Source organism: Harmonia axyridis, chromosome 2 (assembly GCF_914767665.1).
Source record: "Harmonia axyridis chromosome 2, icHarAxyr1.1, whole genome shotgun sequence".
NCBI lineage: Eukaryota > Metazoa > Arthropoda > Insecta > Coleoptera > Coccinellidae > Harmonia > Harmonia axyridis.
Window position 1 is genome coordinate 32,754,181 of NC_059502.1, and position 25,848 is coordinate 32,780,028.

General features: G+C 32.6%; 1 protein-coding gene across 1 annotated transcript in view; it reads right to left on the reverse strand.

Annotated features, from left to right (window-relative positions):
- Positions 1 to 25,848, reverse strand: part of LOC123672985 (dual oxidase) — a 55,919-nt gene that overhangs the window by 15,543 nt on the left and 14,528 nt on the right. The window contains exons 2-7 of the mRNA XM_045607353.1: positions 23,306 to 23,386; positions 15,155 to 15,504; positions 13,192 to 13,396; positions 11,546 to 11,712; positions 10,158 to 10,394; positions 1,688 to 2,133 (exon numbers count right to left, since the gene is read on the reverse strand). Coding sequence (XP_045463309.1) covers positions 1,688 to 2,133; positions 10,158 to 10,394; positions 11,546 to 11,712; positions 13,192 to 13,396; positions 15,155 to 15,504; positions 23,306 to 23,386 — 1,486 coding nt within the window. The remainder of the gene's footprint in view (positions 1 to 1,687; positions 2,134 to 10,157; positions 10,395 to 11,545; positions 11,713 to 13,191; positions 13,397 to 15,154; positions 15,505 to 23,305; positions 23,387 to 25,848) is intronic.

Sequence of the window (25,848 nt, forward strand, 5' to 3'; positions counted from 1 at the left end):
CATTTTGAGAAATCACTAACCGTACGAACAGAAATTCAACTACTGTTATGAGATGTTGTAAAGCGTGGTTTGATAATGCCCAAAATCGAAGAAGAGTAGATACCGGACGTCAAAGGGGCACAAATGAAGTTCAAGATCGACGTCTAAGACTTATGGCCATTAGAGACCGATTTGCGACAACTCGATCCTTGGCTGATGAGTGTTTAGAAGAACAAGGCCATCCTGTAGCTGTCCGAACGGTTTACCACCGAATAAGGTCTTTTAGACTGCAGCATTATCGACCCCATTTTCATTGAAAAAAATTGTAAACACTTCGTTTTTCTCTAACCTTCAATAATTCACCTCTAAGTTTACAAAAAAAAAAAATTGAATTTAAATAGCTCCTTCTGGGTGTTGAAGTCTCTTTGTCAGTTAGTTTAATTATTATTACTACTTCATTGAATAGTAGTTTCTTGATTTCCCTCCAAAGTTTGAACTAGGTATCCCTGGTATCTTAATTGTCGGACAAATTATAGACGATTATGATTATTGGGTGAATGTTTTATATTCAATCCAAATTACTGTAGATTTTTCTTGACTGATTCAATGTTAAGTAGAGCTTGGTTTTGTTTTTTCATCACAATTGATATTTCATCAGATATCTAGATATATCTCGAAGAAAATCAATGGAAATAGCACATTAATGGTGGGTTTCATGAATTTGCTCATGTTCTGTGTTCAATTTCAGTTTATTTTTGACACTTCAAACTCCAATCAACGAGTTGATCGGTCATCAAAGTTTTATGAAACCCGTCGTAAATCTATTTTTATGACAACATTATAAATTACAAGCTTTTTTATGAGCATCATTAGAGCTTTCATCAGTTCGGAATTTAAGGAGTACATAATATTAAATTTTATTTACAACATCATCGTTCTTCTCTTATTCGTTAATGGTCCAGAAAACACTATAAAATTATACAGGATGTTCCTAATTGGAGGTATGAAATAAACGAAAAAGATAGATTCCTCCATTTTAAGGAAAAAAGTCCTATAAACATCAGCCTGCAAACGCTTTGTTTTCGAGGTATAGGATGGTGAAGTGAAATTTTTTTCAAGTTGTTTTTAAAGCTTCCTTCAAATGATGTTTAACTTAAATTTAGAATAGAAATTCCAATTTGAAGATTTTACCATGTGAAATGCTAATTTTGAATGCAAATCTACAGGCTGATATTTTTTCTGGAACAGTACCAGCTTCTTTCCTCCAGAACTTTTTTGTGGTGGACCACAGGTAATTTATAAAATGTAAAGAGACACTTTTTGAGGTCTTGTAGATTTATCGAATCTGCTACCGATCGAGAAAAAAATTTCAAACAGTTCCCTAATTTCTAGTAATACTCGGGAAAATCCAAATTATCATAAATATCCAGTTAGTAAGCTGTGAATGAACTAGTTATAAGTTTTGGAACTCAGTTACCCAATCTGTAGTGAAGATAAACCGGTATAATCATCACAAAAATGTAGGTCTACAAGAAACTTCATATATCTCAAAAACAAAGCGCTTACGGACTCATGTTTATAGGCCTAAAATTATCCGAGGAATTTCTCACTTTCCTTTGTACCTCGAATCTTGGAACAGCCTATATATTTATACCTCATACCTGTTTTATTGTTCAATTTCTGGGAAGCGAGTTCAAAAAGTACTCACCCGTTCTCCTTATTCTCGAACCAAAATCTATCAGAATCTCTGAGCCTCATGAATTGCTCCTTTATCACTTCTGTGAACAATTCCCCAGGACCTCCTATGCTCTCCAACATTCCTCCAACATAAACATCCACGTTGTCAATATTATTACTATATACAGACACTAAAGTTTGAAGTATTTCAGGTCTTTCTTTGAAGAGTTTCGGATTGATATCAGACCAATTTTCTATTCTTTTCAAACGGTAATGTGACCTTAAAGTATTGTAATCTGGCAAACCATTGTCTCTGCCTCGCATTATGTTTAAGGCTCCCAGATCTCTTCGTGAAAACTCCATCGGTCCGAAAAGTTTATCTCTGACATCTGAGCAGAGCAGAGAATCTTCTTTTTCTGCCAACTGGGAGGACATACCCATTATTAATTCGTCGAAGGAATTGTTCGACAGAATTTCCTGTAAAAAATGGAAAATGAAAATCATGATTTCATAAAAGAGTTCTTATATCATATTAACTGCATTAGATACACGATTTCATTTTATAAAATTATTGTTATAGTATTTTGAGTTTCTTTATATTTATTATGTTTGTGTAATAGTTTCCATCCCCGTTCTTCTATACTCCATTTAATATTAAGACGGAGCAATATAAACATAATAAATCGTATGATTTGCGCACAGGATAACTGTTATTGGTCAAACGGTCATAAATCATATCTCTCCTTTGTCCCTAACAGATCCCCAGGATCGTACTTGCAACGGAATGTGGATATAGTAGGAAGGATTTATCCTTCATCAACGTTCACAAATGGGTATAAAATGACTAGTTGAAATATTGCGCAGCCTCCTTTTTACCTATGATGGTGATGTCTGCAGTCTGGGGCCTATTACAAAAAATGATTGAAAAACGCAATTGAGGATCATCTTCATGAGTGTTTTTCAAGAGCTTGGGTTTCAATACTAATATACGGAAATATTGTTGGAATGACTTTTTGATAATATCATATAGGGAATTTATTTTTTAAATATGATTTTCGGTATATGAGTATATGACCACAGCGACTACAAGGTACATAGTCCATTCGATCGGTCCAATTTGTCACTACTTTTGCCAATAAATCTAGACGTAGTTCGTCAATAAATCTCAGCAAGCTTTTTTGAAATGGAAAATCAGTCAGCATAGCTCGAAAACGCTCGCCATGCACTTGCGGTAAGCATCTTTAGAGGTTTCAAAACCATATTCCAGGATTAAGTTTTAATCTACGATTTAAAAATCACTTTGAATGTCTATCTATAGTTATAGGCACGCAGGTGGAGAAGTAACGAAGCGACGGCTAAAAACTGCGTGATCTTTATTAAAACTTTCTGATGTTTGAAATATACTATTGTCGAAGATAGCTGGAAATATTAAAAAAGAATGGATTTAAAAATAAAGAAACTAAGAAAAAATTGTAGTAGAAAACATAATTGTATCAAAAATACAATTAAGAATGAGAATTTTTTTAGTATGGACACAAAAATCATGGCACAACATTAAGTTCTCCAGAAATACGAAAGAAGGGACGATCGAAGATAATCTGGAGAGGCCATTACAAAAAAAAATAAAAAACATTGGAAAATAGAAAAGGATAGAAGTTGAAAGGTAATGAATAGAGTTGAATTGCATGGATTAGTACTTCGAATATCTAATCATAAATTCAAAATGTACTAAACGTTGAAAATATTCTTTTAAGTTTTATAACCATCCAATCATTAATGATTTTTCCAAATTATACGATTCAATCCTATGTGCTCTTTCAGAAATATTGTTTTCGGGATTGAATCCATAAATGATGAGCATTCAGAATTCATTAATTGAAATCTTAAGAGGATCTATATACTATAACAACCAATTTTCTTATATAGAAGCTTACTAGAAGATCAAATACATACTTGTTGTGGGTATGACTAGTGAATTATGATACTATTATTAGAAATTGGGAATAACGAAATAAAATCATACATATAAATTGTGTTCAATGACCTATATCTTAGTGTAGGTATCAATTTAATAAGCATTATTTCTGAATTCAGGTAAGTACATAAGAAGATACATATGCAATTATATAATGCGTATAATGAGTAGGAAAACTGGAAAGAAAAAGTAAATCTCATATAAATGTGAATTGAGTACCTAGTTATAATTCAATATGACTTGCAATAAGAATTAGGTTCCACGTGGATTTAAGTTGGAAGTTAAATATCTTTCCGAATGATTTAATCTTTTGGAGTTCCCAGCCTGATCAGAATATTATATTAAGTTATGTTGTCACACCTGAGAAGTCCCTTCTTTCTCTTGAGCAAAAGTCTAGGTATATTCGGAAATTTATTGTACATGAATGACAGATATTCAATGAAAATAATATGATGATGCCTGTTAATCGATTGTAGATCAAGGAAACGAGGAATTTTCATATTTTATGAGCAAACAATGAATTGATTTTCACGAAGCAGATGGAAAAGCTTTCGAATAATCAATAAACTCATATCCTTTTGATGATTTCTGATATGACTTGAAATAATCTATAAAATATTTTTATTGCACGATTGTTCTAACAGATCGCTATTATTTCACCCAAATGTCTGTAATTTTTTGATTTTGAACTGAGAGTTGTCTTAAAGGTTAGGTTTCGACTCAATAATAGAGACTTCATGGTTAAAATTGATTCTGTACGTCCAGCCTCCGTGTACCTACTCAATAATTCTCGAATGGAATGTGCTAGAGACTTGATAGTTCCACAGACGGTTCGGTGTTCGTGTAAACTTCAATATTCGTCTGATAATTTCGGAGTTATAGGTATTCATATTGTTTTCTCAATAATTATTGGAAAAATACAAATCCGAACTGAAACTGAAAACAGTTGAATGATACATGAAATGAGTTTTCAAGCAAAATTTCCTGAGGTTCCTTAAAAAAAATGTTTGCAAAATTTTGATAACTTAGAATTTATTAGTCAGATTTCTTCAGAATTTTGTATACCTATATATCAAGTTCATCTCTGAATGAGTCAATACAGAATCGTCTTCAGCTCAAATTTTGACTGAAAAGAATGTCGAAAATATTAAAATATCAGTGGCTCTTACTGTTTTTCATTTTATTTATGTTGTTATTATGTTTAGGGAACAATGGCAAGTTAATTTATCCTAGTGGTAACACTGATCATATTCTATGATTGTATCAATGACATGTATTGCGCAGCCGCATATAGTCTTGTCTTGTCTATGAGTAGTACGTCATAAGTTGAATAAAAAAAAACTTGGAAGCCGTTGTTCTCCTGTTCTGTTTAAGAATAAAACTTATATTATAAAAGTGTTAAAACAGTTATTCGATCCACTAAACCCACGTTTAAAAACAGGTTATGTGCCCAGTCGTGCAACTGGAATAAAAACAATTTAACGATACGTTTTTCGAGTGTGTGAAAAGTAAAATCGAAAAAACCACGTGTGGTGTAAAATGGCAGATAACACGACCACGACGACATTAAAATTAAATGGTGATAATTGGCCCATATGGAAGTTTCAAACCAGTATTATATTAAAAGGACGAGGTCTTTTCGAGATCGCGGATGGTTCAAGAATAAAACCCAGTTCAGGAGATGAACTTAACAAATGGCTCAAGGACGACGCAAAAACTCAAGAATTGTTGGTTACACGTATGGAAGAAGGTCCTCTAACTCACTTACTGTCATGTGAATCTGCGAAAGAAATGTGGACCAAATTAAAAACGGTATATGATAAAGAATCAGTTGTAAGTGTGCATTTGCTACAACAAAGGTTTTTCATGCTCGACTTTGATTCCTCTGTGAATACATTTATATCCAAAATTGAGGAAATAAAAACCAAATTAAAGACTGCAGGTGAAGTTCTGTCAGATAAAATGATAATTACTAAAATCTTGATGACCTTGCCAGAACATTTTAAACACTTCAGATCAGCATGGGAGTCAGTTCCAGATAAAAATCAAACATTGGAAGAGTTAACCTCTAGATTATTGCTTGAAGAAGAAAGATGCAAAACAGTAGAGTCGACAACAGCACTAGTAAGCAAAACGAGTTCTCAGAATAATCCAACCAAAAAATGCTACATCTGTGCAAAAGCTGGTCACATAGCAAAGAACTGTTACTTTCGAACTAAGAACTCTAAGAATGATAAGGCTGATAAAACAAATAAATTTTGCAGTTACTGCCGAAAACAAGGACATCTAGTTCAGACTTGTTGGATCAAGAAGAAAAAGGAAGAACCGTCGAATAAGAATCCTGTCAAAGAAGAAGTGGAACACAACGCTTTTATGGTATATTCAGATGGTGTAAAATCAGGTGATTGGTACCTTGACTCGGGAGCCACTGAACATATGACATGGGATAGAAGCTTGTTCGAGAAAATGTTCGAGGATCGAACCCCTAGGATGGTGCAAGTTGGAAATGGGCAAACATTGGAGGTAAGAGGATATGGAAATATTAAAATGTGGTCCTATAATGGAAGAAAATTCATTGAAACGTCATTATCGAATGTTTTGTATATACCTGACCTAAAATTTAATTTATTCTCGGCTGGATGTGCTCTTGATAAGGGATATTTCATGTCATCTGATAATTCATCATGTAAGTTTTTTGATAAATATGGAAATATTAGAGCCCAGGCACTAAGACAGAATAAATTATATAAAATGCAGTTCAAGAAGGAAATGTATGAAAACAAAATAGAAAATGAATTAACTAATAATATTTCTGAATGTATGACAGTTAAAAATATAGAAAATTTAGAGACTTGGCATCACAGATTAGCACATCAAAATATTAAGTACATCAAAGATTTCCTTAAAAAAATGAATGTTGAGTATATAAACAATGAATTTATTTGTGAATACTGTTTATCGGGCAAACAACATAAATTAAAATTTCAACATAGTGAATCACGAGCTACTGTACCTTTAGAGCTAGTTCATGCAGATGTGTGTGGTCCTATGGAAACACCTTCGTTAGGAGGAGCTCGATATTTTTTATTATTTAAAGATGACTACACCTCATATAGACATGTTTATTTCCTAAAGCAGAAATCTGAAGTAGCAAAAGCAATTGAAAATTATATATCTATGGCAGAAAGGCAAACTGGTGCAAAGATGAAAGTTTTGAGGACAGACAATGGTTTAGAATTTGTGAACAAACAGGTAACGGAATGTCTGCAAAGCAGAGGTATATGCCACCAACGCACAGTGGTATATACTCCCCAACAAAATGGAAGGGCGGAACGAGAAAACCGAACATTGGTTGAAGCAGCCAGGACAATGTTACATAGCAATAAAAATTTGACAAAAATGTTTTGGGCAGAAGCAATAAATACCGCTACATATGTTCTGAATCGCTCTGGTCCAAGCATTGTTCAGTTTAAAACTCCTTTTGAATTATGGAATCAAAAGGAATATAAGATGGAAAATTTTAATATTTTTGGAAGTAGAGTTTCAGTACTAGTACCTAAGGAAAATAGATTGAAGTGGGACACAAAAAATGAACAAGGATACTTCCTTGGTTATGGAGAAGACACAAAGGGATTTAGAGTGTATTTACCTGATAAAAACAAGGTTGTCATACAGAGGGATGTAATATTCCTACCAGAAAAAGTTCAAGAAACAAAAGGTAAAATAACTGAATTCTGTAATATTGAAGAAAATCAAGACTTGGAGTTAGAAGATACCCAAATTGATAATATTGTACACGATGAAGAGACAATTACCGATGAAGAAGAGTTGGATCCAGAAATCAGTGAAGAAATAGTGAATGGAAGATATAACCTGAGAAGAAACTTAAGAGGAAACCCAAGGTTTGAAGATTTTGAAATGGATTTGGATAGTTTGTTGTTGACAGTTACAGAAGATGACGAACCAACATGCTATGAAGATGCTATGAAAAGCGTTGAGGCTGAGCAATGGAGGAAGGCAATGGAGGAGGAAGTAAAATCGTTGCAAGAAAATGAATCGTTTGAAGTAGTGTGTGATAGTGATGTTAAAAGGCCTGTCATAGAGTGCAAATGGGTGTATAAGAGGAAGAAAGACGAGTTCGGTAGTGTCACGAAATTCAAAGCAAGACTTGTTGCAAAAGGTTTTCAACAGACAATTCCATTAAACGGCGATATTTATAGTCCAGTAGCGAAATTAACTTCTGTAAGAATTTTCTTAGCTATATGCAATAATTTAAATTTCAGGATACATCAACTTGATGTATGTAGTGCTTTTTTAAATGGAGAAATAGATGATGATGTATATATTTTATTACCTAAAGGTTTTAATACTGACACAGGAAAATTTGCAAAGCTAAGGAAGTCCTTATATGGATTACGATCCTCACCAAAAAATTGGTATAAAAAATTTAATGATTTAATGATGACATTGAACTTTGTAAGATCTCAAAATGAATACTGTATTTACTACAAAATTTCAGGCTGTTCAAAGATTTTTGTATTGATCTATGTTGATGATCTATTAATTGCCGGATCAGATGAAAAAGAGGTTGATGATCTAAAAGTTACTTTGAATCAACACTTTAAAATGAAAGACTTAGGAGGTATCAGTTATTTTTTGGGTATGCACATCACACAAAATGTATTGAAAAATGAAATCATAATCAACCAAACTTTATATCTAAAGAAAATGTTGAAAATTTTTAAAATGGAAAACTGTAAACCTTGTAATACCCCTATGGAACCAAATTTTAGACATGATGATCTTAAACGCAAAAATTCTGAAAGTATAGAAATTGAAGAAAGATGTAGAGCAGCAATAGGTTCTATAATGTATGCCATGTTATGCTCTCGCCCAGATCTATGTATAAGCATAAGTATCCTAAGTAGATATCAATCAACTGCAAGTTCACAACTTTGGCAATCGATTAAACGAGTTTTAAGATATGTTCAAAAAACACAAAATTTAAGTTTAGTTTTTAGAAAAACTGATTTTCAGAATGAAATTGAAGGATATGCTGATGCAGATTGGGCTGGGGATAGAACAGACAGGAAATCTACGTCTGGTTATGTATTTAAAGTTTTTGGGTGCACAGTCAGTTGGTGCTCTAGAAAACAATCATCCGTAGCTCTGTCTTCAACAGAAGCGGAATATATAGCTTTAAGCTTAGCCATAAGTGAAGCTTGTTGGCTTAAGAGTTTAATTAGTGATTTAAAAATTTGTGATAGTTTAAATGTCATGATTTATGAAGATAATCAATCGGCTATCAAAGTGTGTAGGAACCCAGAGTTCCACAAGAGACTCAAACATATTGATATTCGTTATCATTTCATTCGAGACAAAATAAATGATAAAACAGTTTCACTAAAGTATATTCCAACCAAACTGCAACTCGCAGATTTGTTCACGAAACCGCTGTCTCTAAGTTCATTCAATAATTTTACAATCAACTGCAATGTATTTTAAGAAATTTTTTTGGGTAACTTACCATTGAGGGGGAGTGTTGTTATTATGTTTAGGGAACAATGGCAAGTTAATTTATCCTAGTGGTAACACTGATCATATTCTATGATTGTATCAATGACATGTATTGCGCAGCCGCATATAGTCTTGTCTTGTCTATGAGTAGTACGTCATAAGTTGAATAAAAAAAAACTTGGAAGCCGTTGTTCTCCTGTTCTGTTTAAGAATAAAACTTATATTATAAAAGTGTTAAAACAGTTATTCGATCCACTAAACCCACGTTTAAAAACAATTTATTTATTATAAATTTCAAAACGCCTGAAAGTCGTGGGGATGATTCAGAAACAAGGAAATTGGGTGCCGTACGAGTTAAAGCCGAGAGATGTTGAACGTCGTTTGATTGCTTGTGATCAGCTGTTTGCAAGGCAAAGACGGAAAGGATTTCTGCATCGCATTGTGCTGGAGACAAAAAATGGGTTCATTAGAATCAGAATCAGAAAATCATGGGTATATACCGGCCATGCTTTCACGTCGGCGGCCATACCGAATATTCACGGTCCCAAGGTCATGGTGGGACCAGCTAGTGTATTATTAGTTGTTAAAACTGATTGAAACAATCACAGGCGATCGTTATTAAACGCAATTAATGCGTTTGAGCATAAAATGACAAAAGCCTGCCATACCTACACAACCCGCCGTATTGTCCAGACTTTGCTCTCTCGGACTATCAATTGTTTCGATCAATGGCACACGGCTTGGCTGGCCAGATTCAAAAGATGACCAGTTTTTTCAACGCGGGATTCGTACGCTGCCCGAAAGATGGGATAAAGAAGTGGCCAGCGATGGACAATACTTTGAATCATAAATGTAGTTTTTTATGATAAAGCCTCGAATTTCGCAAAAAAAAAGGCGGAAGCAAAGTTGTACGCCTAAGTAATATATCATTAAAAGTAAGTTTATATATTGATCTTCAGCCGAGAAAGACACCAAATAGAAAGAAAATAAAATGAGAAATTCTTCTTACATTAGAATCCCACCATGTTGAACACAATCTGAGTGCTAGATGACCCATTGATGTTTTCTTGTAGTTGCATTGGCTATCTCTCCTGTACAATCCTGGAGGTATTAAAGAATGCCCGAACCTGAAGGCCGCACTCTGAAACACATGAGCTATTCCTGGATGGATGTCCTGCTTATATCCTCCATATTTCGGTAACTTTTGACCAATGAAAGCTGGCAAGTATTCATATACTATAATGTTCTATAAAAAAATATATAGATTTTTTCAAATCCAAGTAAAACCTCAAAGTTTGATTGATTTGATTTGATAAAAAATCAGTAACCCAACGTCGAATAAAATAAAAAATATGGCATTTTTTTCATATTCATTTCACAGCATATCAATAGGGTATGATATATGCAATATGAACGAGATAAATTTACTAATATTCCCTTAGATTAACCGGGAAAACCTTCAAGTTTAGAAATGCAATATTGTGCATAATTTCACAGGTTTTTTTATTTTAAATTCGTACATAGATCAGTGGACATAATTCGTAAAAATGGGAAATAAATCACTTTAGGTTTAGAGAATAGTTAAAATTATTTACTTTAGATTATTTGGAAAAAAAGTCAAATACTTGTCGTTTACTTCCTGACAATATACAAGCCTGACTTGGCATCAACAGTTGTTGGTTTCGATAAGTTGGAGCATTATCTCTATGATAGAAGGGTTAGGGATTTGTAATGAAAATATTCTAAATCAATGTACTTATTGACGTAGATGTTGCATACAGTGGCGTGGCCTGCTCGACCTCCGGACCTCAACTCTTTAGATTTTTTCTTTAGGGCTATCTTAAATCTCGTTTGACGACCAACATGCTTGCAGGAATTGACAAAAGGAATTATTGATAAATATGAACTATTAGATACGTGTAGTTTGGGAAAGAAATTTGTTGAAAGGCTTAAATATTGTCATGTGCTGAATGGCGAGTATTTTGAACATTTGAAGTGATTTTATCTGAATTTTTTGTAGGATTTCACATTGAGAAGCCGCCACATTTTATTCTCTGAAATGAGTAAATTTAATTATTCTGTAACTGTAGAGTGATTTATTTTTCATTTCTACAATTTATTTCCACCGAATTCAGTATGTACGAATTTGAAATAATTCAGATTTCACAAGATCTGGGAAAATATACAGGATGTACTATTTGTTGAATAAAAGTTGATGGCATTTCCTTTCAAACAGAAAGTACATTACCAACAAAAAATATGATGTCAGATGCATTATCTGCAAAGCTTTAAAAATATTGTTCTAATTTTTGTGATGATAGTTACCAAAAATGATAACTCAAGGGTGTTTTTAGTATTCGATCTTCTGTAGAAGAAAAATTCAAAAATTATAATTACCTGCATCGTTGCTATGACGTATCTTCGAGTTTCTTGAAATATTTCTTCGTCTGTCCATGTTCGATGAAGTTTTTGAATACGTCCAGCCACTACATTATGCCAGCGAAAAAATAATATACTTAAGGCTAGAAGAGCGGGGTTTTGATTCGTTCTAGGATCACCCAATACTGAAAATACAAGTTTTGTTCATAAAACCTAGTAGCAATCTCAAACGGTTCTTTTGGTTATTCCAAAAGAAGGAATTTCTCTTTAGCCAAATAGATCTGTAAACTGAATTAACACAAACATGTGTTCTGCTGAAAATATTTGGCATTTTACTGTAACTAGCTTTGAATGCAACATCGTAGGAATTTTCCATATGTTGAATGTTTGAACATCGGCTTCCAAATAATTCGAAAAGGGTAGTTTTGTTTTTCGTCCTTGTGAAATACATAATGAATTTATTTTTATAGGGAATTCTGTTTATATTGGTTGGGCTGCCTATCTGATTTTAATAAAATTGGCGCTTGGCAATTTTTATTTCAATACAAAGTGTGGTTATTTCGATAAGGAAACATTTTTATATCAAAAAATTTCTCTTATTTTATTGAATGACTTTAAGCCACTACAATTTGCCGCCCCGGCAAAATATCCGTTGCATGTCCTGGCGGCGACCCTGATCAAACCATGGCTTTGCTTGCAACATATTTCTTCTACATTTTTCTAACAATAACAAATGTAGTAACTTAACCGTCTTAACCTTCAATATCTCGATCCAGACTTTATCCCATGTTCCGAAATCTTTTTTTGAAGCTTGGTATTAAGAGGGAACACTACCAAGAGGCTGCTCAGTTCAAAATGAAATTAGAGATATTTCTTCTTACATATCACCGATTTTTATGGGCTTTTCACATAATTTCCTCAAACAATAATCTATATGGAAGAAAGTTAATATTTTTAACTAGCGAATAAAAAAAAAACTTCTGGTAACTTTGCGTTTTTGGCGAAAAATTGATGATATGTACTTTGTACAAAGCACTGAGATATTTTCAGAATATTCGTATAAAAAAACCTACCAAAAACATCACAAAAGACGTTTAAATAATATTTTGTGAAAGTCGTCGTACAGAGCTGCTATCTGCTTCTCAAAAAAAGAAGACGAAGCGAATGTACAACTTCGTTCAACGTACAAAGTTTGGTATCGCAGGAACGTCAGAGAGGGAATGAATAGGTACCAAAGTTTGAGTGATACGGGAAAAACACGTGGTGGTAATCCTTCTTAAGGAGATAAGAGTGATATGACACTGGAGGTGCCATATAAACACTAGGCCCGGGACTTAGTGAGGGATGTTGGATCATAGCAGTATATGTTCTGAGTTTCCTGATAATGTGTCCTCAAATTTCCTATGGGTATCTGATTTTTTTATTTGAATCCGTGTACGGTGGACTGATGGATTTTCATTCGATCTTTGGATTCTAAAAATTCCAAAACTGTAGAAGAAGATTTATTTTTGCTTTAATCAATTTCGGGGGTTTTATATTAACATAATAAACCAAAATGAATTTTTATCCAGTAGAAACCATCACTGTTTACGTTCGAACAATCATTAATCGTTATAAACGGATTAATACACATTCGTATTATGCATTCTTAAATTTTAACTTACAATACAACCTTTCCATATTTTGTGTTTTCATCATATGGGGCATTGGATTATTGAACAATGGCACTCTCATAGAATTTCTCATAGGCATCAATCCACTTTCATCAGTTCTAAATGTACCATTTTTGAAAGATCTCATTGTATTCACCCACGGTTCACTTGTACTATAAACAAAACTCCCATCTATCCAACTAGTGACACGGTTCAACTGAAAATAAGTGATATTTTAAAATTTCAGAGAAGAAAGGAACTACAAAAACAGATTTCTAGCTTTCATGAAATTCAAAATATTTTTTATTAAAATAATTAAAAATTCTACAATATATACACAGTATTTCATTATTTATCAGTCTCATACATAGTAAGTCTCGAGCAGTGGCAGATCCAGAGGGAAGGTGCAGGGGGTGCGCACCCCCTTTCTTAAGTTTTAATACTCGTTCATTATTTTGAAATATTTATTGCCAGATAAAAAGATACCAGAAAAATTGCGAGAAAAACATGGTATAAAAATTTTTGAGAAAGTTATATTACTCCATTTATATAAGAATTCTCCGCTCTACCACTTTTTTTAGAACTTTTTTCCATAAACCTTCCTATTATGGGAGAATTTTGAATTATTTCAGTTGATTCTACGTACAAAATAGTGGGGGTTACTTGAGCAAATTCCATACCTGAAATAAATACTTTCAATGTTATCGAGGAAGAACTTTACATGAGGAAAAACCGCAATTCCCAACTGTGTGCAGTAGTCTGTGACTTCCGGAGAATACAGAAAGAAACTAAAATTCGATGTTTGGATAACTAAATTCAAAATTTCAAGAATTGTAACGAATTATTTGTAATTGAAAATTGTATTGGTTTATAAATGTCTAACAATCCCAACGAAAAATTAGTTTTAAATCATGAAATGTAAAATTTAGATATCGAGATATCGAATTTTAGTTTCTTTCTGTGTTTTCCGACTACTCCTCACAGTTTGAAATTGCGGTTTTTTCTCATGTAAAGTTCTTCTTCTTCCTCTTAAAGTATTCTTTCAGGTATAGAGTTTACTTAAGTAACCCCCACTATTTTTGTGTTTATTTATAAACACTCTGTACATTTTTGATCTTATAATACTACGTATTTGGAGAATCGAAAATGAAAATTTGTTTTGAAATATTTCTGCAGAAATTTAAGAAAATTTTCATCAAAAAAGCTATCTAATGATGCAATAATATACTGGGTATGACATTTGAAATAAGGAAGAAGGAAGTAGTAGTCTATTACTGGTATAACCGGCAGTTGTATAGATCTGCAAATATTTTAGGGAGAAACATCATTATCGCAGAGCCCAACATGCAAATTTTTAGCCCAAAATCATGAGTGGTTTTCCATAAACGTCTAATAGGCCAACGCGGTGAATCACCCTGTATACCTATTTCTATTGTCGATTCATTCACCACAAAAATGCAGCTTTTTTCGATGAAAATGATTTCAGACCTGTATTTACTGGACTAAAAACCGGGCAGTTTCTAGTTTGTGTTGTCAATCCTTTGCCGATATACATACTCACTTATTCTGTGATTTTACGCGTGTACATTTCATTCGCAATATCGTAATAAAAAATTCGTTTTGGTTAGTTTCGATTTAATTTTCATCTGATATGCTCATGCTTATCATATTGATTACATAATGTTCGAAATAGAAAATTGTTTTGACATGAAATGAAAATTGTTCAGACATGCAACAACTTCTTCCCTTGATCGTTGCGCTTGCCATTGCTTGAATAAATGGATACATGACAGTGCATGTATTTTCTAAACTGTTTCAGTAATTATTATCAACGGTGACATGAACTCCTGTGATCACCTAATAGTATCGGACTTATAAAATAATTCTCAAGTTTATGCAATGAATGCCTGTAAATTGCTTTGGATCGTTACTTCATAAGAACAAAATCGAATATTGCTACAATTAACTAACTTACTTGTTCCCTTGGAGCATTCGGACTTTGCCCCGTTTTCTTATCATAGCTTGCTCTATGAAAAGGAATATATTTATCACCTCTGCATTCCTTGTCATACACATCGTCACATTTCTCTATTTCTATATGGTGCATCTCTATCGGACATCCACTTTCACTTGACATTACAATCTCATTCGTGACCAACTGGCCGAAATATGCCAATAAAGCGGTACGATTCATCATTGAACTGAGGCCATCCAGCCCTCTCATGAACAATCTGCTCAGCTTCCTAGCACTTGGCCTGTTTTGGCCGGCAAGCATGTAAACTCCATCAGAATATGCGGAAGGGGCTCTTCTGATGAGGCGACTGTCTGAAATTCAATAAGATAGGTTAATGATACGATGAAACTTAATGAGTGGTTGAAAATTATACTGATCAAAAAATGATACGGTGAAATTCTTCTATGAATTATTCTTCTAGAATCTTGAATAAGGAAAACAAAGAGCCACATGAGTCACAGGGTCGTCGCCAAGGGTAAGTATGGTAGGAGGTCGCCTAGAGCGCCACAATCCAGGAGCGGCATTCCAAGCTTAATCAACAACAATTCCATGTGTGGTGATTCAAAGTACCGAATCAAAATGTAATTCAGTTAGAAAAAACAGGAAAGAAATTTAACATAAAAACCACCAAAGGCGCCGCATTATCTTCCCATACTCATTATACATATCTCAGATGATGCCAAGGGCGTAGAAAAGGGGGGTGGATTAATGGGGGTTATGTAATATGCTAATTTTAAATGCAAATCTAAAGGGTAATATTTTTTCTGAAAGAGTGCCCGCTTCTTTCCACCAGAATTTCTTTTTGGTGAACCACTGGAAGTTTAGAAAAAATTAAGAAGAAACTGAACCACTTTATGGTTTTTTATCTGTTCTTGTCAAAAAATTCTTCAATAATCCTCAGGAAAATTCAAAGTTTTATAATATCCAATGAGCTGTGATGAATAAATAATTAATTATAAAGTTTGTTAGTTATTTACCCAATCTGTAGAGAAGATCAATAAAGATTCGATAAACTGTTATATGCATCACAAAAAAGAGGACTACAAGAACCACCACATCCTTGCGGAGGATCATGGACAGAGGAGGAGGAGATATACCAATGTGTTACAAAAATAGTGAATAGTGTGAATAATGAAAAAAAGGTGGTTATGACTATGGAAATCAGGGAGTTTTTTTTAGTGTTTATTTCTTCAGGAAAAACGGCTGGAGTTGATTTTCGAAAAGTTATAGTCTGCAAACTAGAAAAAGTGTTTCTTCAACTCAAAATTATGAGACTTCAGGGTTATGATAATGCGGGTAATATCAAGGGAAAGATCAATAGTTTATTTGCTTAGTAGTCCTAAAATCAATTCAATTTGGTTTGTGAGATAACACCTCAACAGTCCATCACTTACAAACATCGAAAAAGCATCATTCGAACTTTAAACCGATATAACTCCTGAACGCTTTCATTGATTTCCATGAAAATTTCGAAGATTAACACCCAGTTGCAGAAACGTTCATTACAACTTAATGCCGTCATTAAAATTTTGATCCTCCAATACGAGGAGGTTAATGGCTACCTGCGCCGTTTAATGGAGGATTACAATTTTAAGGCGGCATTAAATTTCAATGAACTCTTGTAAATGGGTGTAAGTATACTCCACTAAGCAATTCTAATGGGGTGGAAAATGATATCAGCTTCACTAGTCACTAGAGAACGAATTTGGGACACCTAATACAGTTCATGGTACGTTTTTTTTAACTTCTTAGTCAAAGGGTACCTACACTTCTATTCTTTTTTCACATACATATTTGCTCCAATACTGTTTTGCATAACATCATTCAGGTTGCTATCATTTGTGTTTTAATCTTATAATAAATTACTCAATGTTCTAAAATATAATTTTCTGAGAATAAAATCCCTCAGCTATACCTACGTAGACCTTGCTTTTGCTTTTCCCTCATTATAATCCCGTCCGTTTCAAAAAACAAAAAAAAATAGGTATCTATATATTTTTTCATTTTGAATGACTCAAGTTATATTAGTTGCAAGAAAAGAATTATCGACTTTGTAACAAGATCAAATGAATAATAATAATAATATTCATTTGATCAAGTTATATTATACAATGTTAATATTAACATCTTTTATCAAGCAGCATTTACGAAGTAGGTATCAAGATCGACGATACGAGAATTCGCAGCTTGAGAATCCGATATACTGATATACATCAATTTCAAATTATAATAATAAGATAATCATTAATGCTACACAACATTATATATTGCATGTAGGTAATTGATCATTAATCATATTTTGTAACAAGTTGCCAATAAATTATAGAACTTTTTCATAAAAAATGCAGATTCATTCTTTGAATGGAAGAAAATACACCAAAACAGATGTAGCAAACAATATGTTACCTGGTCTGAAATATTCATATTATATGGCATATAATCTTTTTTTCTTTATCATGATATCATCTGTTTGTTGATCAATAACTTTTTTTGGTTGGTATGAAAACATTTAAGTTATAATTATATTTCTAATATGAAACATATTACTTCATAGCTCTCCCAAAGACATTCAATCACATGAGAAACAAATAGAATTGTAATTGATCTCCTCCTGTGTTTGATTTTTTTGTCGCTTTAATAGGCGTGCGTAAAGCAGACCCTACATTACATATACTCAAAATTTGTATTGTTGAGACTATATGGGAAAATTCATCATCTTTTTTCATTTTATTACAAATTTATTTATTTATTATTTTATTGACATATTTTTTATCACTCATCAAAGTAAGATTTTGAAAATTTCAGAGTTATGTTGATTACCATGTAGTTCTGCATTTAAAATGAAACAAAAATAATATTATGACTCCAATATGTTATATATTCGCAAATACTCATAATATCGAGTATACAGGGTGGCCACTTTTTCAATGGGATTGTATTGGTAACTTTTAAACCATAAGAGTTAGAAGGTCGGTCAAATGGTGAAAAAGTTGCATGCATAGAAGCATTATCAAGCAGTTCAAACAAATCGAGATTATCAGGGCCGGTTTTCGAGATATCATAAAAAAATTAAATTATGTCATTTTGATTTTTTTTTTCCCACTTCATTTCAAATATCATCAAAAAATGTTACAGAAATTTTTTATTTGACAGTAAATTATCCTCAATTTGACGTAATCAGATTTCGTATCCAACGTTTCGTACTCTCTGGGCCACCCTCAACCTCATTTTTTTCAATACGGACCTGCATATTTTATGACATTTTTCGAAATAACTTTTAACGCTGAATTCAACGATATATCATACAATGGCATTCAAAGTAGATTTTCAGGTGATTTTGACCCTTATCCAATATTCTTTGGGTCGGATCTGTATAACCTTCATTTAGTTTAATTAACAACATGCAATATGCAATAAATTTCGATAAGAAAATCAACTTACCCATCTTGAACTAAATGGAACATATTAGAATGAAAACAAGAAACCAGTATACTGGTTTTTTTGGTTCTTCTTTTATAATAATCATTTAAATATTTCAATTCATAATAATTAAAGAAAGTATCATTTAGTGAAAGAAAAATCAAATGAAAGTAAATGAAAATTAATGAAGTAAGTGTTCGAAATGTCCATCATTTTGTAAAATGCACTTTACGGTTCTGGAACCCATACTTCTTATACATTTGCTTGTTTGGTCTCCTTGAATACCTTCCAAAACATTCTCAATTTTCTCGCGAGGTATCACTATTGTTGTATTTGTCATTTGTTCCGTTGAAACAAATTACAGAATCGAACTTTATTTTGTGATCATTACGATATAATTTTTGCAAGACTTGGTATTCAAATTTAAAATCATTGTATTCGCGTCTCTTGACTATTTTATTAACAGCAGTTTTTGAAAAATTCCAGTCACTGGCCCCAGTTCCCGATTTTTTTTCTGGGTTCGATTGAATTTGGATCAGAACATTGATATCGTTAATAGACTGGTTTTTTTACATACACACCATTAAATTTGGATGAGGGTCAAAATCACCTGAAAATCAACTTTGAATGACATTGTATGATATATCGTTGAATTCAGCGTTAAAAGTTATTTCGAAAAATGTCATAAAATATGCAGGTCCGTATTGAAAAAAATGAGGTTGAGGGTGGCCCAGAGAGTACGAAACGTTGGATACGAAATCTGATTAAGTCAAATTGAGGATAATTTACTGTCGAATAAAAAATTCCTGTAACATTTTTTGATAATATTTGAAATAAAGTGGGAAAAAAAGAAAAATCAAAATGACATAATTTAATTTTCTTATGATATCTCGAAATCCGGCCCTGATAATCTCGATTTGTTTGAACTGCTTGATAATGCTTCTATGCATGCAACTTTTTCACCATTTGACCGACCTTCTAACTCTTATGGTTTAAAAGTTACCAATACAATCCCATTGAAAAAGTGGCCACCCTGTATAAGTCGAACATGTGTTGAAAGGACCACAGAAAAATTCTTCGATAGTAATATTTATTTACAGCTGGAATATCATGGAACTAGCGAATGTATCTTAAATTTGAAAACCACTTTTTATGACGGCCACGGAAATTTTAGTGTTGCGTCATCAGGACTATTCAAGACAATTGTGTTAACACCAAAAGATTAAGAAACTTCGAAAGCTACTGGAAGACTTTTTCCCATTGTGAAATATTCAACTTCATGCTTTTTAACATGAGATACAGAATTTTGTCTTTTTTGGTAAAAACTTATGATTGCTAAATATAACCAAATCATAATGGACCACTCTTTATTTTTTAATTAATGCAGCATCCTTCATCGATGTTTTGTTCTATTTTCTCAACAGATTTCCAATAACCACCTTGATATATTGGTGGGATTTTAGTTAGAATGCGGGAGTGGTACGATGTATTGATGCACTATCCAGAACAATCACCTAATATGCGGGAATATTGAGCAATATTTGTTAAAACCGCTATTGGGAAAGCTCAGATGAACAGGAGACTTTTATATTTCTGAGAAAGAAAAGTAATACTTCTTCTATATAGAATAAAACTCTGTTCTTTCCCGGCATGCAAAATAATAACTCTTTCCCATCTAGAAAGACGGAGTATTGAATTGGAATTTTTCGAGTCATCTAACCAGCTGTATTTCATAGTACTTCATTAGTATCAAACCAGGTTCCAACCATATATCATATACTTTTTTGCCATTAGATGCTCTTTTATTTCACGCAAATATTAATGCCGAAATTCAACAATACCTTAAAACTCATAATCAGTATTTCGTTGTTATTTTTTTTCAATTTAAAACCACATTTCATTGCAACACTTTGTCTCTAAAGATTCATATAAGTTATATTGGATGAATAGTTCAAGTTCATCGCGAATAATTCCAAGTGTTCAACATCATTCCTGAGCAATTTTCTATTGAGTGTGATCAGTCACCTTTGAAGTTACTATTTCTGATCACATCAAAGTATTTTTGGGTGCTTAATTCAAAAAAGGTGAAGTCGGGTGGAATTCTTTTTCTCTGCAGACATGTGAAAGAAAATTTTTGTTCGATATACGAAAAAATTTTTCTCAGAGATAATCAAAAAATTGATTTCATTCAGAAAATGAAATTCAATTTGGCAACCGAGAAAAAATCACATTGATTTTTTTTCAGGGTTCTTAACCTTTTCTGAATTGAGCACTCAAAAATACTATGATGGGATCAGAAATCATAACTTCAAAGGTGACTGACTACACTCAATAGAATAGTGCTCGGAAATGATGTTGATTGTTGAACACCCTGTATCTCGCGTCTTCTTCGAGAACGAGGTTATCATGAAAAGATTTCCCCGTTGTCATCTACACGACTATATATATTTGTCTAGTCTAGTTTATGACGAAACACCCTGTATGATTTTTATCGTCACGTTTCCGTTTAGCAATCATCGAATCACTTATAAATAATGAAATTGGAATAAATTAACCAAAGATTGTTCGAAGTTTCATATGCTTAAAACGTAACGTTTTTGAGATATTTAGATTTTCCTCAATAAAGGGTGTTTGGAAATTCCTAATGACTCCGAAATGAATAAGTTTATTCAAATGAGATATTCAAAGTGAATCTTAGAAGAATGAACCGACTTTTTGATAATCATTCAAAATGAGGCATTTCATTGATGACTCCTTCAAACGTTTATATAGGGTTTATTCCAAATGGTATAGCCTGTAGGTTTTGTTTATTATTATATCTTTTAAGCATATGACACTTTGAAAAAACTTGACTTTATTCATTCCATGCAATCTGAAAATTCATTAAAAAAATTCATTAATGACCAATCATATGTTTTTTTTTCCTATAGAACATTCTCATGTTCTATAGGAAAAAAAAACATATGATTGGTCATTAACACTTTTTCAATACAGCCTCTGTAATTTCAAACAATTTGGAAATGTAACTCTAATGGAGCCTAACTGTATGTACTGTGTCAAAAAAAAATCAGAAAATTTCAACGATTAACAATAATAAAGCGTCGCGACGATGATGGAATAACCTGTAAGTATGAGATTTATATAGATAATATTGGTTTTAAAATTATTATAGTTATAAATCTCATACATCCAGGCTGTTCCATCATCATCACGACGCTCTATTATAATTATTATAACTTTTCATAGTACCATAAATTTTAAACACTACATTGATACTCTAGGTGTTGATATATTTTTGTACAAGTTCGGGATCATCTGAATGATACATGTTTATGTGAGTTCAATAAGGAGTGAGAATTATGCTCACAAAGCCAAAAGCAAAATCGAGAACACTCACGATTTTGATAAATTTGAATAATTATTCGGAGAACTTAATTCAATTCAAAGCGTTCCTGTTTCAGTTTTCTGTTGAAATCGAATCAATTGGAATTTCTGTCAATTCTGAAAAAGGAATTCTTGACGAAAGAGAATAGACCAATTATAGGCTTTTGATTATTGTCGCAATTTATTGTCGACATCTCTAGGTACGGATTTGTTAAATTGACCTATAAACGTTTGAATTACTTGAGAATATAATATTTACCTCAAGGCAAATATCCAATAAATCATAATCTATTCAATACCTTGAGTAAACGGACTTCACGTCATTTCGATCTCGATCGATCCATATTTTAGTTCAATGATAATTTAAAGAAATTTAATAGTGAAAGCTTGTTACTCCAGAAGTTTTTAGAATCTAAAAATTCGAATTGTATAACTTTATGCAGTTTTGAGGAAAAAATGCGAATTCAATATTTCGTTCCATAATGTGAATCTGAGAAAAAAATGGTAATTTTTGTGATATATTATATCTATGCTATAATTTGTCCTTCGCTCCTGAATAAATTAGCCCTTCAGAATATACAATTTTCGTTTTTTGAGAGCTTGTTCCCTATACAGGATATTACATCATTTCGTACGATGTCTGCATTTCAAGAATTTCAAATTGATATTGCTCTCAATCGATTATAGTTTAATCGCAAAATTATAATTAATATTGATTTTAGTACAAGTGTGCATTTTAACTCTTTTTCAACAGGTATTTTAAGACACAAAGTGTCACTTATGCGTGCGTGTAAAAGAAATACCATTAGATTTTTCCGCACGTAAATATTGAAAAATAAATTAAATTCTGCCATGTCTGCTATGCACCGAATGCACATGCAGAATTACGTCTGTCATTCATGTGTATGTGGGATCAAATCCGTTGAGTTTCAATTTTTTTCAAGCGCATCATGTAGGAAAAATGTTGTTCCTAACTCTTTGTCTTGCGGAAAGTGTCTTTCCCGCATTCAACTGCAGTTTCCTGAGAAAAAGTACCACTCTCCGCACTTGTTAAGAAAATAACTATTATTGATAAAAATTCCGGGTCAAATTCAATAATATGAGTCCGTCTGTTCGGCAGGCCATGGATGAAATGTTGAAACATTTTAATTTCATTTTCTTGATGAAACTGAAGGTTCGATTGAGATGACATTTTTTATTTGAAGGAAGAATAATTTATTCAAGAAACAATCAACATTTTTGGCAACCACAAGGATGTATCCAAAATTTCTCATGATGATAGAATGTATGAAATAGAGAAATACTCACCTTTAGCTCCCCAATTCGGATGTGCAATATTGTTGAACCACCCATCATATCTTTGTTTCTCAGCTCTATCATAAAGTTTCTCTGGAAAAAATAATATAATATGTGAATAAAAAAAGAAAGAAATACTAACGCTAATATTTAATATTATTAAATTAATTCAATAATATTAATAATAATTATTAATTATTTTAATGAAAATAAAAAATACCTCGATTCTTTTGGAATTCAGCATGAATAGTGATTAATTTAGGTTTTCAAAGTAAATTTCAACCTAGTCAATAGTCGATCTGTGGTTATGGAAATACAGGGTGTTAAGTAATAAGTGTCCTATATTTGTGGATTTCTCAATGTGGGAAATTCAAATTTGATCTTAGTATGGCCCTTAATTGAAGGGAGCGTGGTGACGCTCCTGTAGGTGTACAGGTCTTAGGAAATCACCACTTTGTCGTGCAGGTATGTATCACATTTTCTAGAATAAAATCGATTTCTTTATCAATTTTACGTGAAGAGGGTATGCTTGTCAGAAGTTGCTACAAGCAGCCGTTTTTGAGATATTTTGATTTAAATTGATCGATGCATCCAATCTTCTCGCGAACTCTTCGAAAATAAGCAGTATCAAGTAGTTTATTCCAATGTTTTTTTTGTGCTGTTATGTCAAATATAATATCTTTACGCATAGTTATTATTATTGTTATCGTAATTATTTAAACTTTACCAAAATAAAAGTAAATTTTTAACACCGTCTATCTCCAAAATGAAGGCCTTGCGGACCCATGCTCATATGAACTTTTCACCTTATAAATAATTGAGGAATCAGACACTTATTACATAACACCTTGTATAAGGAATTTGAATGTTAACACTTAATAGTAGAGTAGTAGTAGTTGTTGTGATTCCTACCCGCTCAACAACGATCATTCCAAAATTACAAATATTTATTAAACCAATAGTTTAAGAAAATTGGCTTTTTATCCAGAAGGCTTATTATTCAAAATAATCAAAATCTGAATTTCGAAGAGTCAGTTCAGAACTGGTTTTGAAATGGAAAAAAACATGAAAACAAATTTTAGAATTAAGTGATGTATATACAGGGTGTTCCATTTCAGACATGCCAATCCGTATATTTCTTATCCCATAATGATTGGAAAAATTTCCCGAAATACGTCAAATGAATTTGTTTGAGGGGCATCTTTTCGTGTATATTTGAGCCCTGAACGAGCAACCCATAAGAGGGGACGCTTCAACCCCTGAAAATTGAATAAGGGAGAGGCATTGACTGATACTTATTTGAAGGTCTTGGAAGCCTCTTTATGACGATGTATGAAAAATGTAATTTTGATGAACCGTTTTCGCCAAAAATTTTTTAGCTCGAATGAGCCACCTTAATATTTTGGTTATTTTTGGAATGTAAAAACCCATTTTTATTAAGCCCTTTTTACAAACTTACAATTTCAGGAATACCTAAATACAAATTGTAGACGATTTCGAAATGTATTATTGGAAATGACTAAAATATCTAAAATAGCGTCGATAATTATTGAACCCAAGTATCTTTATGCGAGATAAAATTAGGAATATTGTTCTTGAGCGAGTTCTATTGCGATGTGTGAGAGAAGAGATTGTCTGAATCACTTTCCTTGAAACACTTTGGTATGAAGAATTCATGTATTGAACAGTGGATTTCGATGAACTAACTCAGGGAACGGAATTACATCATTGAGTAGTATTCTTCTGTTATGCTTTTCTGAGAAATCCTTCTTGATATTTGTTTGCTCATCCAACATACACATACAAGGATAATAGTTTCTTCCAGGATACTTGATTGAATATACACTGTGTCCGTAAAGTATGGAACAAATTCATTTTTAGTTAAACAGACCATTTTAAGAAATAATCTTGGAACACGTCGAGTTTTTATTTTAATTTACCGTATTTTAAAATAATAATCTAATATACAGGGTGAATTACTTTCGACTGATGACGTCACCGTCATTTTATTTAAATGAAAGACTCCCATTTTGTCTCAATTTTCCAATTAGTCTAGCTGAGCTGATTCCAAAAATGTATCACATGTTGATTCCAATTCGTACAGGGTGGACAAAAATACAATAGTTTTGTATGTGCTCATAAAGTACCGCGTAACATTCTTCATTAGTTAAATTAACAATATTATCAAAAATACTTATTGTTAGCGGCAACTGGTTTGAATGTAACACCCTGTAGTTTGTTACATTTTTAGATTAATAAAAATGTATACAAATTAGAAATGATTTCTTTCATATTCTGTCTGCTAGAACCACGAGTAACAAACATGTTTGGAATCAGCTCATTTTTGTTAATTCAAAAATGTAACAAATTACAGGGTGTTACATTCAAACCAATTGCCGCTAGACAATAAGTATTCTTGATAATATTGTTAATTTAACTATTAAAGAACGTTACGCGTTACTTTATGAGCACACACAAAACTTGTATTTTTGTCCATCCTGTACCAATTGGAATCAACATGTGATAGGTGCATTTTTGGAATCAGCTCAGCTAGA